The 15,564-nt window shown below is 32.8% G+C and overlaps 1 protein-coding gene across 1 annotated transcript in view; it reads left to right on the top strand.

The window, feature by feature from the left end:
• Positions 1–8,075: 8,075 nt before the first annotated feature.
• The window catches only part of LOC127723861 (uncharacterized), a 29,444-nt gene continuing 21,955 nt past the window's right edge, over positions 8,076–15,564 (top strand). The window contains exon 1 of the mRNA XM_052230579.1: positions 8,076–8,087. Within this exon, the coding sequence (XP_052086539.1) occupies positions 8,076–8,087 (12 nt within the window). The remainder of the gene's footprint in view (positions 8,088–15,564) is intronic.

The raw sequence follows: 15,564 nt of genomic DNA, 5'->3' as shown, positions 1-15,564 counted from the left end.
AATAATAAACTATTATCTGATGAGCACCAAGTGATAGTGGTCAATAATTTCCAGGGAGATTGTGAAGAACAATTTGAACAGTTTGAAAACGGATGTTGTCAACTTGTGTGGGTATAATATTTCCGGAGACAAGGATGGATACCTTTTGCTGAAATCCGATTTTATTCATTTGTGTGTAAATAGTGCATTCAATATATGAATGGGAAATGGTGATAGGCCGGATTTCATGTTTCAAATAATTTTACACTTTATTTTTGTCGTGTAAATCATTTCTTGAAAGCACAATTATTTGAAAATGATTAGGTGAATATCTAAAATAAGCCTTTACCTTTTATGTTGTGTAGCATAAAGTTAAAGCATCCAAGAATGTCATAAATGCAACTTCACAGTGTGGAATGCCAAAACCAACATCAAACAATGGCCGCCATTACGTGTTGACAACGTCGTCTACTGAACCGTATCACTGAGCACCGAAATATAAAAAAGAAGATGTGGTATGATTGCCAATGAGACAACTTTCCACAAAAGACCAAATGACACAGAAATTAACAACTATAGGTCACCGTTCGGCCTTCAACAATGAGAAAAGCCCATACCACACAGTCAGCTATAAAAGGCCCCGAAATGACAATGTAAAACAATTCAAACGAGAAAACTTACGGCCTAATTTATGTAAAAAAAAATGAACGAAAAACAAATATGTAACACATAAACAAACGACAACCACTGAATTACAGGCTCCTGACTTGGGACAGGCACATACATACAGAATGTGGCGTGGTTTAAACATGTTAGCGGGAAAGCCTTACTCAGACACTTCTAGTTAACTTACTGGATTGAGCACTCGAAAACATGTTTAACCCCGCTACATAATTATATTCTTAGCTGTATTTAGTAAAACCTTTTGGAATTTTGGGTTTTCAATGCTCTTCAACTTAGTTACTTTATTTTGGTCTTTTTTTCACATTTGGATTCGAGCGTCACTGATGACAGAGTCTTTTGTGACGAAACGCTTGTCTTGCGTACAACAATACACGCCTGGTATTTTGATATAATGTATATGTGTGCCTGTTCAAAATAAGCTAGGGTATTTTAATTCAATGGTTACACTAGTTACCAGAATTTAGCTTAAACGGCCAAATAGGTATTACAACCAATTTACAATAACCTTGACAAATCTCACTACTAGCCTTGTTAATAGTCTGCTCGACTGTCTTCTCTACTACTTGATTGCCTATTATTGTCCTTTGTACCCCAAATGAATTCTTTAGAAAACTATTAACAAGGCTAGTAGTGAGATTTGTCAAGGTTTAAAAAAAAAATTACTGGATTATTGAATCAGATTAACAAAAATCAAAAACGGTTTTCTATCTTATTCAATCCATTTTAAACTATTTTAATACCAGTCAAATAGATTCCCTTGCGGTCATTCAAGTTATTTTGAGACCCGGTTAACCTCCGTCAAACTAATAAGCCACGCCCCCGTTAAACTAATTCAAACTGATGTTAAGTCCTTTTGAACTTTAATGTGTCCGCCTCCTTGTAAGGTAAACCACTCAAGCAGAAAAGCAACCCCGATAGATATATAGATTCTACCACTGCATCGAGTGTGATACGATATTTATCCACTCGAGACAGTTAAATTTTCAAATTTAAAACGCGAGGCTCGCCGAGCGTTTTAAATATTTAAAATTTAACTGTCGAGAGTGGATAAATATCGTATTACACGAGATTTGGTGGTGGAATCTGTTTCTCTAATGATTTTCAAACAATACGCAGGCAAATTTATTCCTTCTTTTCGAATGATCTGCAAAAAGATGTGTTCTTTCTATGGGACGTCATCAGGCATGGTCGCCTTTTTTCATGCCGTCACAAAATGAAATTCAGAGGAAAGCAAGAAAATTCGACGTCATAATCGGATTTTAACCAATGAAGAACTGAGATCAAACGAACCACACGTTGATTAAATTTTTTTTATACAATGGGTGCAGAAAGGGATAAATTGACGAAGAATTAGAGAAATATATTTATCTGCAATCCATTCCATACGTTATTGACCGACCGTGCAAGGGCTGTATAGCCAGTCAAGGTCGTTAAAAACTTCCATTTGTTTGTTTGCCATACGTTATCGATTTTCTTTACAAAGGAGTAGGTCCGGTAAGGGCCGATTTTGGCCTCAAAATTCAGGTTCATCTGATGAAAGATTTTGGACACTTTTTAAACGCTTAAGTGTGTACTTCAGTCGATTCAATTAGTAAATGTGAAAGATTTGAACTGATTTAGTCATTAAAGATGCTCAAATTCAAGCTTAAATATGAAAAATCTATCAAATATGCCATAATATGTCACTTTTCAGATGGTTTTTGTCAAAAAGGAAAGTGGCCGCATCCGTGTTCATTCTCACCCTTTATATATGTTATGTATTATCATCAAATACAACTTACATTTAAATATTAAGAATGAACACAAATGCGGCCACTTCCATTTCAGACGGAAACCGTCTAAAAATTAACCAGAATGCTAAAATTTTGACGATTTCAGTAATTTAGAATGACTTAATGATGCTAGTAACCGATACATGTGCATTGTATTGTCAAAAACAGTCCATATGTATGTAACAGAACTATTCTTCTTTCCAATAAATAGCTGAAAATTTACACTTTAACAATTTTGTAAAACTGCTATATTTTGGGGCCAAAAAGGGGTCTTACTGGGCCTACTCCTTTTCACAATTAAAATGACTTAATGACAAATATATAAGAAAATAAGTAACTAAAAGTTATTGATCCAAGATATATTTTTAAAATGCAGCAAGAAAAATGAACCAGTTGAAAATAGAAATTTCCGGTAAATAATATGATTTTAATGTGTCCACATGCAGAAGTTCTTTATCTGAAAGAGTGTAGATAACTGATAATTTTTTTTATGAAAATTCGAGTTATCACAGTATTTGTGGTCTCTAAACAACAAATTTCTAAAAAAAAATAAAACGAGAAACGGAATCAAGGATTGTGAAAGACAATAACAATATCAAATAGAAATAAATTAATTTAAAAATGCAATAAATTTGTCAGTCTTTTACTCTGTATGGGGATGACTATTATTTATATTTCTGTTAATTTGTCGTATTCGCGTATATTTACTTTTTCTCTTTGTCTGTATTCCTATCGCGTATTCCTTACGGATAATCAATACAGGGACACATGTAAAAAGAACAGACAATAGTAATTGTTTACATAATTAAAATCGATAAAATTATTAATCCTTTAGGTTAGTAAAAATCTTTTACAATTACCGACAAATAAAACAATAAAAGTTTTATCAAAATTAATTAATTGTGAAAATGTTGATATGTTGACTTTTTCCCGTAAACAGTATAGTCTTGCTGAAATAAATTAACAAATATATCTACTTTTAACTCTGTATTAAAGTTGTAAAACTTGTCACTGGTGCAAAAAAAAAACCAAAAAAACATCCACAGCGGAAAAGGCTGAAAAAATCAAAATGAAACCTAAAAAACTATAAAGCACGGCTATACGATTGTGTTTAGTAAATATCGTGCAATTCAGTCAAACCCTCTTATAAGTACCGCACATCGCTGTAACCCGCAAATAATTCAATTTACCGGAATTTAATATACATGAAACAGTAATTCTGGGACAATTGCATTTTGCCTCAACAATCGAAGATTTGTCAAGCTGTAAATTGTCCACCCCACAAAAAGGTTATGTATGCATTGAACAGTGGTTTTAACGAAAGAGCAACTTAAAACAGGAACGTAGAAATGATTACTAGTATACACATGAGGGTGTGGGGTTCTACACGCTCTTCCGAGTGTGATAAATGGAATAGTTTTTTTTTAATCGTTAAATCCTTTGTAATACACAGGCCTACAGAAGGGGTTTTAAACATTACGATCCAAAAAAATAAATCATTGCAAAGCAAAAAAGAAATTATACATTGAATATACAATGAACATACGCAGTTAAAAGAGTATGATGAACTTAAACATGTTAAACTTAAATATTCTAGGTTCGTAGAATGATAATTTTGTATGCTTGCCATTTAAAATTTTTCCGTACATTCTTAATATGTTTGTTTTTATCTGTTCGTACTTAATGATGTTCCTTTCTTTCCAAATTAAAAATTCCCTTGTTAATTAAACCGTATTGACAATTACCTCCTATATGTATGATTCATTTGCAATACACAGAAAAATAGATTCCTCCAATTTGTTTTTTAAGTTTTGCTTTGATTGTTTTTTTTTAAATATATAAAATGAATTTATCTTGTTAAAAACAACTACTTTACATCATTTGTTATTTCTCCAATACACGAGAATATGCACTTGATTTTCTTAACCAATCCTACGAAAGTAGCAAATCCCGTTGAATTGTTGGATTTATTTCTTATTTCTTCAGTATATGCAATATAATGAAATTTGTTCCATTGTAATTGGCAAGCTTATCTATAGTTGCAACATTATTTTGTTGATATTTACTTATACCATAATTTTTTTTTTAATTGATGATGTATAATCAATTTTACTTCACACGAGGGCCACACATCGTTAAAGAACATCATGTTCTTTTAATTTTAATTCCTTTCGATGAATTGCCCGCAATAATACAGCAATCCATCAACAATTTAAAGGTAAGGATGGAAACTATATACTACATGAAACCGTTACTTGAAATTTTTGCATCTTATATGTTTTCTAGAATGTGCGTATGATAAAATCCTCTTAACTTTGGGTACAATTAAATTGTTTTTTTCGTTTAGTTTTTCGTCGTCTGGATACCAGATAATCATGTTTTTTAAGTATAATATAAATATCGTTAATCAATATGTTTAACTGCTAGTGTTTACAACACAATATTTATCTGGCTTAAAGAAGTTGCAACCATTCTAACGTTCAGGAATTATTATCAAATACTTTTGAAAATGAGCGCGCAAAAATTGAAGACACGTGACAACAGTAAAATCTATTTAACAAAATCGTCATAACTGGTGATAAAAAGTTCTGTGATCATGACAAAATCGAGACGAATACACCTTATGAATAAAAGGAGATGTGATAGATACGTCAAGGAGACATCAACAACTCAACAACACAAATAACTAAAATCCGTCAACAATTGACTGTCTACAAAATACGTCAAACTTGAACAATGGTCCTACAGTTGTATTAAGCACAAATACTTTGACTGTTTGGGAAGTGTGTACAGGGTACGGCTGTGATTTAGAACATGGTAAAACTAATTAAGGATGAATTACACAACATCGGACTAGGTGAATTGACAGTGGCTACGCCAGTCTGAACTGACATTTGAAAACTCCTTTTCACTTATAAAACAGCGCCTACTAGATATAAAAATACAAGAACTTTATTTTTTTTTTGGAAAACAGTAGCAATTAGTAGTGTGTCATTTACAAAAATATAACCACAAACCTAGATTTTCATTATATACCCCCTACTCTATACCGAAAGCCCGGAAAGGCTATTACAAAAATAAGACTAAATCATTAAATATTGAGACTGGTCGTTTTCTGAATGTTCCTGTAATGATATCGTTTATGCAAAGTATGTAGTCAATGTATTGAGGACGAGTTCCACTTTATTCTTGTGTGTCCGGCATATAGAGACTTGCGTGCAAAGTTTATAAAACAATACTACAGTTATAGACAGAGCGTATATAAACGGATACAGTTGTTAACTCTACAAAATGTTAAGCAGTTGACTTTTTTGGGGGAAAATTTATTATCCTGGCTTTTAAAAGGAAGGACAGTATTTTACAAAATGATTAACATTCTCTATCTACATGTTTTATTTCAATTATAATTTATTATTTCTTTTTTACACCGATGAGCTGTAAAGCTTAATGTAATAAAGTATATATTATATTGTATATTTAGAAGACCTACTTTATAACCGTCCTATAATACAGTTATGTGTGTGTTTGTTTCTTATTTCAATTAGCATGTAAGAGGGTATGAATGGGTTGCCTCCATGAATGAGGGCATACGTATGGACATGGAAGTATTATATTGACAGGAACTCCAACGAAAAAATAGCACATTCCCATCCCACTGATTCCTTGAAGAAAATAAAAGGTTCCGACTCAGTTTGTCAAGTACGTGATAACTCCTTTGTGGGGTATCTGCGATGCCACCTTCGCCTGTTCTGTTAACTGAAACTGGTCTTATCACGTGATTTGGTATCGAGTGTCTTATCTACCTACCAATGTAAATAAACACGGAAACTCCCGTGGTTATTTGTGAATCGCCAAAGTAATAACGACACCTGTTTCCATTCAATAAATAAAGACAAAAGCTGAAAAGATCGAAAAAAATCGGTCCATATTTAACAGAATGACATAAGAAAATTAACTGCATTCGGAAAGAGGGCAAGCTTATTTTTAGTTTTGTTTAATATGTTTTAATCATTGAAACTTGGAAATCGGGAAATATCCGATATTAAAAATTACATGTACTTTAAGTCGGGTGTTTGCGGAAAAACAATGTGATGCACGTGTAGTGTGCCGGATGGTGCCGGATAGCTTAAATTTAAGTTTTATGGTTGATAGTCAATATAATACTTCCATGGTATGGATGAGGTTTACAGATTAGAAAATAATGGTCAAAAAGAAAAGATTAAAGGATTAGAAGAAAGAAATGGACCCAAAAGTATAGAAAACAAATTAAAAGTGTGACGAAATATAAAGAATAGAGAATAATTGGCAGAAAATCAAAGAGAAGAAATGGTCCACAAATGCAAATCTAACCCCCTCTTTTCCACCACCAAATCACCACAACATCAACACACTTTCGCATATTTACATATCTATACAAATATTCAATTTTGATTTCATGGTACCCCATGACATCGGGGTTCTGGACCCGCCCCTGTTATACTTACATGTAGTCTGTGATACTTGTAAAAAGTTGTCAAAAAGGTGAATTCTAGATCCAATAGACCGGGTGTAACGTTGACTATACAAACCACCTTGTACTATAGTGTCATATTTATTTTATACATGTTCAAAAGTTAATATTTCTAACAAATAACTTACTTACTTTATAGCAAACCAGACTATGACATTGTCTTTGAGCAAACCAACTTGAGAAAAAACGCCCTTTTTGTTGCTCTAATCATAACTGAAAATTGACTTCTTAAAAAAAAAGAAGTTTTACTTTATTCTAATTGATACAAAATAAAATAATGGCACCGTTTATCATTTGAAAGTTTTTTTTTCAAGTATTCTTTCATCGAACTACTTTCAACCAAGGAATGTAAATCTCATAAGCCAATCTTATGGCTGGGTACTGATTGTTTTAATGTATATTTTTATTATGTCATTGTATAATGTCCAATCAGTATGTGACACAATAATAAAATAAAATTTATTATTTATTTTATTATTATACAAATCCTTGTATCAACTAATCAATTGTTTATTGCATAAGGTTAATTGAACACGATGCTTGGGAATTTTTACTATTCGTGTGTCACGTGCCGTTCGTCACGTGCGGGGTGGCACGCGCTGATTAAAAAGTCGTTTTACTTCAAGAATTATAATATCAGTTTATTGAATCAGATTCAAAATTTTATATTCATGCTTTACATGCTTATATCTTCTTGTATCCATGTTTGCGTGCTCCTTAAACACATTGTAGTGACCTTAATGCAAAAAACGTTATTCTTGGTAATGTCTTTGGGTGCACTAAGAAGTCCTTTGGAGTATTTCTATATATGCACTGCTGGCAATTCTCACTTGAGGTATATGTTCAAATTTGCAATAAATAAATAAATGAAAAAATAAAACTAAAAAAACACACGACTTAATTAGTTCTTAAAAGGTTCTTTATCAAAACTCTAAATTCATGATACAGGCTCCAAAGTCAACACATATTAGTGATTGTAAAAAATATGATGGTTTTGTGCATTGTTTGGACACCAAAACACGAATAACTCTAAAAAAAATAAACAAATGTGTTCTTGCTGTCAGATCAAAACCCAGACCACTGAATTTATCATATCGATAATTTTACATTTGTACTTATTACGTAAGAAGATGTATGTCCAGGTAAGGTGATGATGGGAGTTTTTAACGACCTTGACTGGCTATACTGACCCTTGCACGGTCGGTAATCCAGGTAAGGTTTGACAACGGGTGGTATATATAATTAAGTGTGTGTCATCTTCAATTATACACCTGACGATGACATTCTGCTTTAGGGCAATTCAGTGTCTATTGAGAAGAATGTATTTTAGAGGGCTTATTCTCATTTCGCCTTAGCTGTCAAAATCTTTATATAAAATTAATCCCATTTTGCCTTAGTACAAATTTTCAGGTAAAAAAGAATTAACTAAGGAGAAATGGGAACATGTGTTAACAATGTAATTAAGTTATTTTTTGTTTGTATTGCAATTAGTGGATATTTGTTATTTTATTGTCAAAATCTGCCATGCAATACTTTTTAAAAGAAGATGTTTTTTTGGTGTCTTTCAGATTGTCTTTTTATTCTTTTTATAGTAGCTCATCTTTTTATGACCGACCTAAAAAGGGGGCGCTCCAGTCATGCTTCAGTGATTCCCTATATAATCAAACAAACTTTTCCCACGAAAGGGGGGACCCCTGGATCCGCCTATGAAATATTAACAGACTTATCAAATTTCATGCCATTCAATTCTAATATTTAAAGTTGTACAAATAAGAATTTAATGTCTTGCATAAATTATAGCGAATGGGTTTTGTCTGCAAATATATGTACGTTAATCAAAAACTTGACACCTTCTGGACATTCATTATTTCGTTATACTCACTGTACTAATACGACAAATACTTCTAATATATGAATTCCCCGACACTTTTCCATTCCCAATTAAAAACTAATTTCTTAAGTCTAAACTAATAAATCTACTCATGGAAGTATTATAGATTCAATATTTTATTGTACAGTATAATACTTCCTGGCTCTATATTACTATTATTATATGTCTGTTTGACAGTTTCACACATATTGATTTTGAATGTTGGAAAATAAGTCAAAGAAAAAAATAATCACGGAAGAAATGTCATGGACAAAAAACGTAGTTCTTAGTGCAATAAGAAGTCCTTTGTGGTATTTCTTCACACCTGGTTTCCATGGATTATATATATATATGTATATACTCCTCAAAATTCAAGAGTCTATCCTAAATTGAGGTAAGTTGTAGGGCTTTCCAAATACCGTTTCGATTCCTAACATCACTGAAGAGACATTAATTGTCGAAATCCGGATATGGTGTACAAAAACCTTTGCACCTTTTGTTTGCGGTATTCCATCTTTTCCGCAAGTTTATTGTTTTCTGTTTAGTATTAAATTTATAATTAGGATCCATTAATTACATCGGTGATCCGTTTATTTGGCAATCGCCAATGGCAGTCAGCAGGGTTTAAGAACATTTGTTGTTCGACCTGTTAGTCAAATGCGTTATGTTAAACTATACTTTTTCACTTTTTTGGTCTTTTGGAAAATGTTGTTTGTGCTGTATTTAGACCCCTCTAACAAGAAATTTGTTTTGCATGCACACGTATAAAAATTGCGGTTTTTATCCAACGCAATCATAGGTTTGAACGTTGTTTTCAATTTAGACTTGTTTATATTTTTTCGTTTGGGCTTGTATTATATTTGCCTTCGGGTTTATATGGTCTGTTCATCCTATTTTGACTCCTCAAAATTCAAGAGTCTATCCTAAATTGAGGTAAATTGTAGGGCTTTCCAAATACCGTTTCGATTCCTAACATCACTGAAGAGACATTAATTGTCGAAATTCGGATATGGTGTACAAAAACCTTTGCACCTTTTGTTTGCGGTATTCCATCTTTTCCGCAAGTTTATTGTTTTCTGTTTAGTATTAAATTTATAATTAAGATCCATTTATTCAACGGTGATCCGTTTATTTGGCAATCGCCAATGGCAGTCAGCAGGGTTTAAGAACATTTGTTGTTCGACCTGTTAGTCAAATGCGTTTTGTTAAACTATACTTTTTCACTTTTTTGTTCTTTTGGAAAATGTTGTTTGTGCTGTATTTAGACCCCTCTAACAAGAAATTTGTTTTGCATGCACACGTCTAAAAATTGCGGTTTTTATCCAACGCAATCATAGGTTTGAACGTTGTTTTCAATTTAGACTTGTATATATATATATAAGATTCAAACGTACTTAAAATGTTTTATTAATGTATAACCACTTAATTATCTGTTTTTGATATATAAATAAGTCGAAGACACTATTCTATGAATTTCAAAATTCCATTTCCTGTTCATTAATTTAAAGACAATAGTATTCGCTTTCAATATACCAAACAGCGTGCTGCAGCACGCTTTACATTTTTAATAGTCAACACTTTTGAGTGTATATAGAATCGTAAATAATTATGAAATTATTTAAATGCTTGCAAAATTGCGATATTGTGTGAAATAGCTTTCCATATTTTCGGCATCCTGTCAAATAGTTCGTGAAAAGTATCAATTGTTCTGCATTACAAGAATAGAAAGTTGCGTTCGTGCTTTAACTTTTTTTTTGTCAGACAAATGACGAAACATTCGACATCTGAACCAGTGAATTTCGCTTACTTTTGATTAGACGAAAGGTTTATTTTTTGTTCTCAAAGTATGGTGGGCAAGGAAATTATTTATTAGCTATATATATATATATATATATATATATATATATATATATAAACGCCTAAAAAGTGTACACAACAACACCAATAACAAAAAAAGGAACTATAAATGTAATTATTTATAAATATTTCGGATAACAGATATCCTTCATCAGTAAATATGATTGTGATGTTGAATGAATCATATATCAGTCTACTTAGATTAAACTATAACAATCTTGAAATTATATATATATATATAAAAAAATCCGTGTTATACCCAAACTTTGAATTCTGATCAAGCAGGCCCTAGGTCCCTAGCTTCCGTTTGCACCTAGTGCGGACAAAAGTGTTGCCGTAGAATTTTTTTTTTATTAACTTATCGGTAAGGGTGGGGTAGGGTGTCCGACCCCAACTTTGGACCTACTTTAAAAAAAAAGCTTAGCCGAACAATACCCTGGATTTTTTTCTCAAGTAGACCTCAGCTACCCAGCTTCCCTTTGCACCTAGTGCGGACAAAAGTATTGCCGTAGAAATTTGTTTATTAACTTTTTGGTAAGGGTGGGGTAGGGTGTCCGACCCAAACTTTGGATCTACTTAAAAAAAACTAAGCCGAACAACACCCTGGATTTTTTCTCAAGTAGACATCAGCTACCCAGCTTCTTTTTGCACATAGTGCGGACAAAAGTATTGCCGTAGACAATTTTTTTATTAACTTTTCGGTAAGGGTGGGTTAGAGTGTCAGCCCCAACTTTGGACCTATCTTTAAAAAAAAAAACTTTTCCGTAAGGGTTGGGTAGACTAAATCTAGCATTATAAGACTCAAATGTTTTAAACTATATATATAGCTTTCTATTTAAACATTCGAAAGCATCAAGGGCATAAGTACTATGAGCCGTTTTAGAGGCAATATCTACTTTATCTCTGGTACCATGGTCAATGTGGAGAATCTCTTTGTTTGGCCTGGAATAGTGAAATTGGACTAAAAGAGGGACGAAAGATACCAGAGGGACAGTCAAACTCATAGATCGAAAACAAACTGACAACGCCATGGCCAAAGTTGACTAAGTGACATCCTGTTCATCATATGCTGACACATTTGATCGGATCTAGGGCATAAGTGCTATGTGCCATTTTAAAGACAATATCTTCTACCTCCGGTACCTATGCCAACAAAGAGAATCTCACAGTTTGGCCAGCCGACAATAGTTAAGATGGACTCTGTGACATGCCAAGTACCCCGAACCATATGCTACCAAAGTCATGCGGATAAAGGCATAAGTGACGTAGACCATCTAAGAGGCACTATCTTCTTCTACCTCAGGTAGTATTGAATTTTAGGGAACAAAGTATCGTATGTTACCATGGTCAACATGGAGAATCTGTTTTGTTTTTGTCCAGCCTGCTAAACTGAAGTTGCACTATGTTGACACAGATGAACGACTTCACAATAAAATCTATGACAAACGTATATATAGTTTAAATAATTATATTTGAAAATACAATAAAATCCTTGTTATTTTTTTCATATTTTTTGAAAGAAAAAGGGTGCCAATGTTAAATGTATGAAAAGTCTAGAGAGAATTATTTCCCGCCAAATTTTCGAAGGCTTATATCTCCAAAACAAGCACACGGACCCTTCATTTTGTCTGCTATTTTGCTATTTTAGTTCGTTTATTTATATACTATCAATTTACAGCAGTCTTTTTAAAGTTGAAACAGAGTAGCGAACATCCTTTATTATGATGTTTCTTTTGTAAGTCTAGTTGGATATTCTGTTATGTCTTATCGTTTATGGTTTGAATTCTATTTTTATTTTCTATATGTATGAAAAAGTTAAGATAAATAATATGCTAGTTCATGTATATGATTTGTAGTTTAAAACCACTATATGCACAGGATTTATTTGATTTTAAACAGTTTTGATTTAGGTAGCAATATACAGTTAGGAAAAAAAATTAAAATTTACTCTTCTAAGTTTTACCATCCCCTTTTCCTTGCTTTCTTACAAAATAAGCTACTGTTTGTGTCATATATGTGCATAATTATGTAATCAGTATCTTTCATAGATTTGATGTGCAGTAGTTGAAATGGTCAAATATAATTTCTCTTCGGTGTATCCATGACAACAACCTGCATGTATTTGCTAAACAATATTACAAAAAGGGGGGGGGGATAAAGATGTCACATATTTCCCAAAATTTAGACACAAGTAGAATTTCAATCCCTTGGAGTGATACCTTTTCAGCAATTATTTACATGTTTCTATCAAGTGATCAAATAAATATCATATATCTTTCGTCTGCGTCAAACAGCTCGTGTGAAAAAAAATGTTTGTAAACAGTTCACAAATTTCTGGACCTGTGGTTGGTCTGGCTATGAAAATACGTACAGTCAAACAGAAAATATCCCATAAAACATGTAAAAATGATCTTGATGCTCTTATAAACCAACTTTTAAGGCTAAATTAGCCATCAGCTGTCTAAAAATGAATTTTATTGCACAATATCTTTCATATCTGAAAAATCCACCGGGCCTAAAATGCTAAATTATACTCCTAACTGTGTATTTCTACCTTAAAAGAAAAACCGACATGGTTAGAAAATACAAATAATTACACCATTGATAACACAATACCATATTTATATTCTATTTTTAGAAATTTACTTGTGATAAAATAAACGTCACAAAAATACGTTACGTTTTATGGTGTTGATACATTCGTGTGACGCACAGTTCTTAATGTTCAAGCGTTTATTTTTACTGTATTCCTGTCACGTGATGTTGTAATTTTAGCGGTATTTTTAACATTACCATATAAGCGGGAGGTTTGGCTAGCCATTAAACCAGGTTCAACCCACCATTTTTTTTCTTAAAATGTCCTGTAACAAGTCAGGAATATGGCAGTTATTATCAAATAGTCCGTTTCTATGTATGTTGGTGTTTGTTTTGGTAGTAGGTCAGTGTTTTTGTTTTCTCCTTATAGTTGATGTGTCTCACTCGGTTTTGGTTTGTGACCCGGATTTGTTTTCGCTTAATCGATTTATGGTAGCAATAAAGAGTTTGGAAAAAAATGACACCCATTATTTTTGAACACCCTCTTCTCAATGCTTTCTAACAAATAAGGCTTAATGTGTGGGTTATGCATGTGCGTATATATGGAAACAGAGATTTGATTTCCAATACTTAAAATGGTGAAACGTAATATCTTTTCGGTGTAACCATGGCAACAATCTGCATTTATTTGATACAAAATATTACAAAAAGTTGAAAATGTCACAAAAGTCCCCAAAATTTGGTCCAAAGAAAATTTCAATCCATTTGAAAAAAAAGTAAAATCACAAAAACACTGAACTCCGACGAAAATTCAAAAAGGAAAATCTCGCTCTACCTCTGGTCAATTGGTCAATGTGGAGAATCTCTTAGTTAATCCAGTCGCCAATAATTATTAGATTATATGACATACCAGATACTCATCACCCTATACTGAAAAACTCGTACGGGTCTATAACATAAGTAGTATTGGCCATTTTAGTGAAAATGTCTACCTCTACGTCAGGTTCTAAGGACAACGTGGAAAATGTCTTAGTTAAGCCAGGCGGCTCATTTTTCAAGATTTTGAAACTTTAATTTAAATGAAATAGGATACTAGTTTTGTGCAATCAACTCCTACTGCAGTTTTTAATCCAGATCTCATACACTTTACAAAAAAAGATCGAACCTATGTTAAAGTTGCGCACATTCTTTGATTCCTTGAGTGATTTTCTCAACTTTTTCTAGACTTTGGATCTTAGTCATTTTTTCAGCAATATTTATGAAACTTTTGTGTAATCAACTCCTCCTTAAGTTTTCCACCTAAATTATATAAACTTCACTGGAAGATTGTACATATGTTGGAATTGTGCAAAATTTATGAACAGCATTGTCGTGTAGATTTTTATACGAATTAAATATAACGATGGAAGGGAATCATTTATTTCAAACCCCGGTATTGGACCTATGTATGGTTGTCTGGAAATTTTTGTCCAGGAAATAAGAGGCTTCTGCTTTTGATTTGCATCTAGTGCGTATAAAATAGTTCTACAGATATTTCTTTTTCTTATCAAATTTACAACGAGTGACAGGAGCCAGTAATGTAAGACCCCGATATTGGGCCTGTCCTGAAGACCTTTTTTTAGTTTTCTGACCTGGACCTTTTATCCAGGAAACCTTATGCCACTCGTTTGCATTTAAAGCTTATGCTGATCAAATTAAAAGCATGGCCAATAGGATCTGTTTATGTGTTAGATTTAAGTTGCATACGTCAGTACCGATATTGGACTCATGGTATAGACCTTCCGTGAAATGTCCACTTGAGGCTTTTGGTCCAGGAAATATTTGATCTCTGATTTTCATATACATCTAGTGCAGATAAAATTTTCGACGCAGGAACTGTTTTACAAATTAAATTCCGAAATGATTTATCAATACAGCTAAAGCAGGCTATTCTGGTGAAGAAAATCCTTAGTATTTCGAAAAACGTAAAGTTTTGTAAACGTCAATTTATAATGATGACCATGTCAATGATAATTCATATCAACACAGAGGGCAGTAATGTCAGTTATCGATATTGGAAAATGTGGTTTAGACCTTTCTAAGAGAAGTCATAAACTGGGCATTTCGACTCAAATAAAAAACAAAAACCGTAGGCCACAGGTTTGATTGTTTTACTAGATAGTGCGAATAAAAGCATTGACGCACGGAGTTAGAGTGGATAAGGGTTCAGTTATATCAGATACCTATATTTAACCTATAATGTAGACCTTCCGTGAGTCCTCCCACCTTGATCTTTTGGTCCAAGAGATCTGAGGTCACTGTCTTAAATTTGCATCATGTGTGAATCAAAATGTTGTCGAGGAAAACTTTTTAATTAA

Source organism: Mytilus californianus, unplaced genomic scaffold (genome assembly GCF_021869535.1).
Source record: "Mytilus californianus isolate M0D057914Y unplaced genomic scaffold, xbMytCali1.0.p SCAF_13, whole genome shotgun sequence".
Lineage (NCBI taxonomy): Eukaryota > Metazoa > Mollusca > Bivalvia > Mytilida > Mytilidae > Mytilus > Mytilus californianus.
Note: the sequence above shows the minus strand (reverse complement) of the source record. Positions and strands in the feature narration are given on the sequence as shown.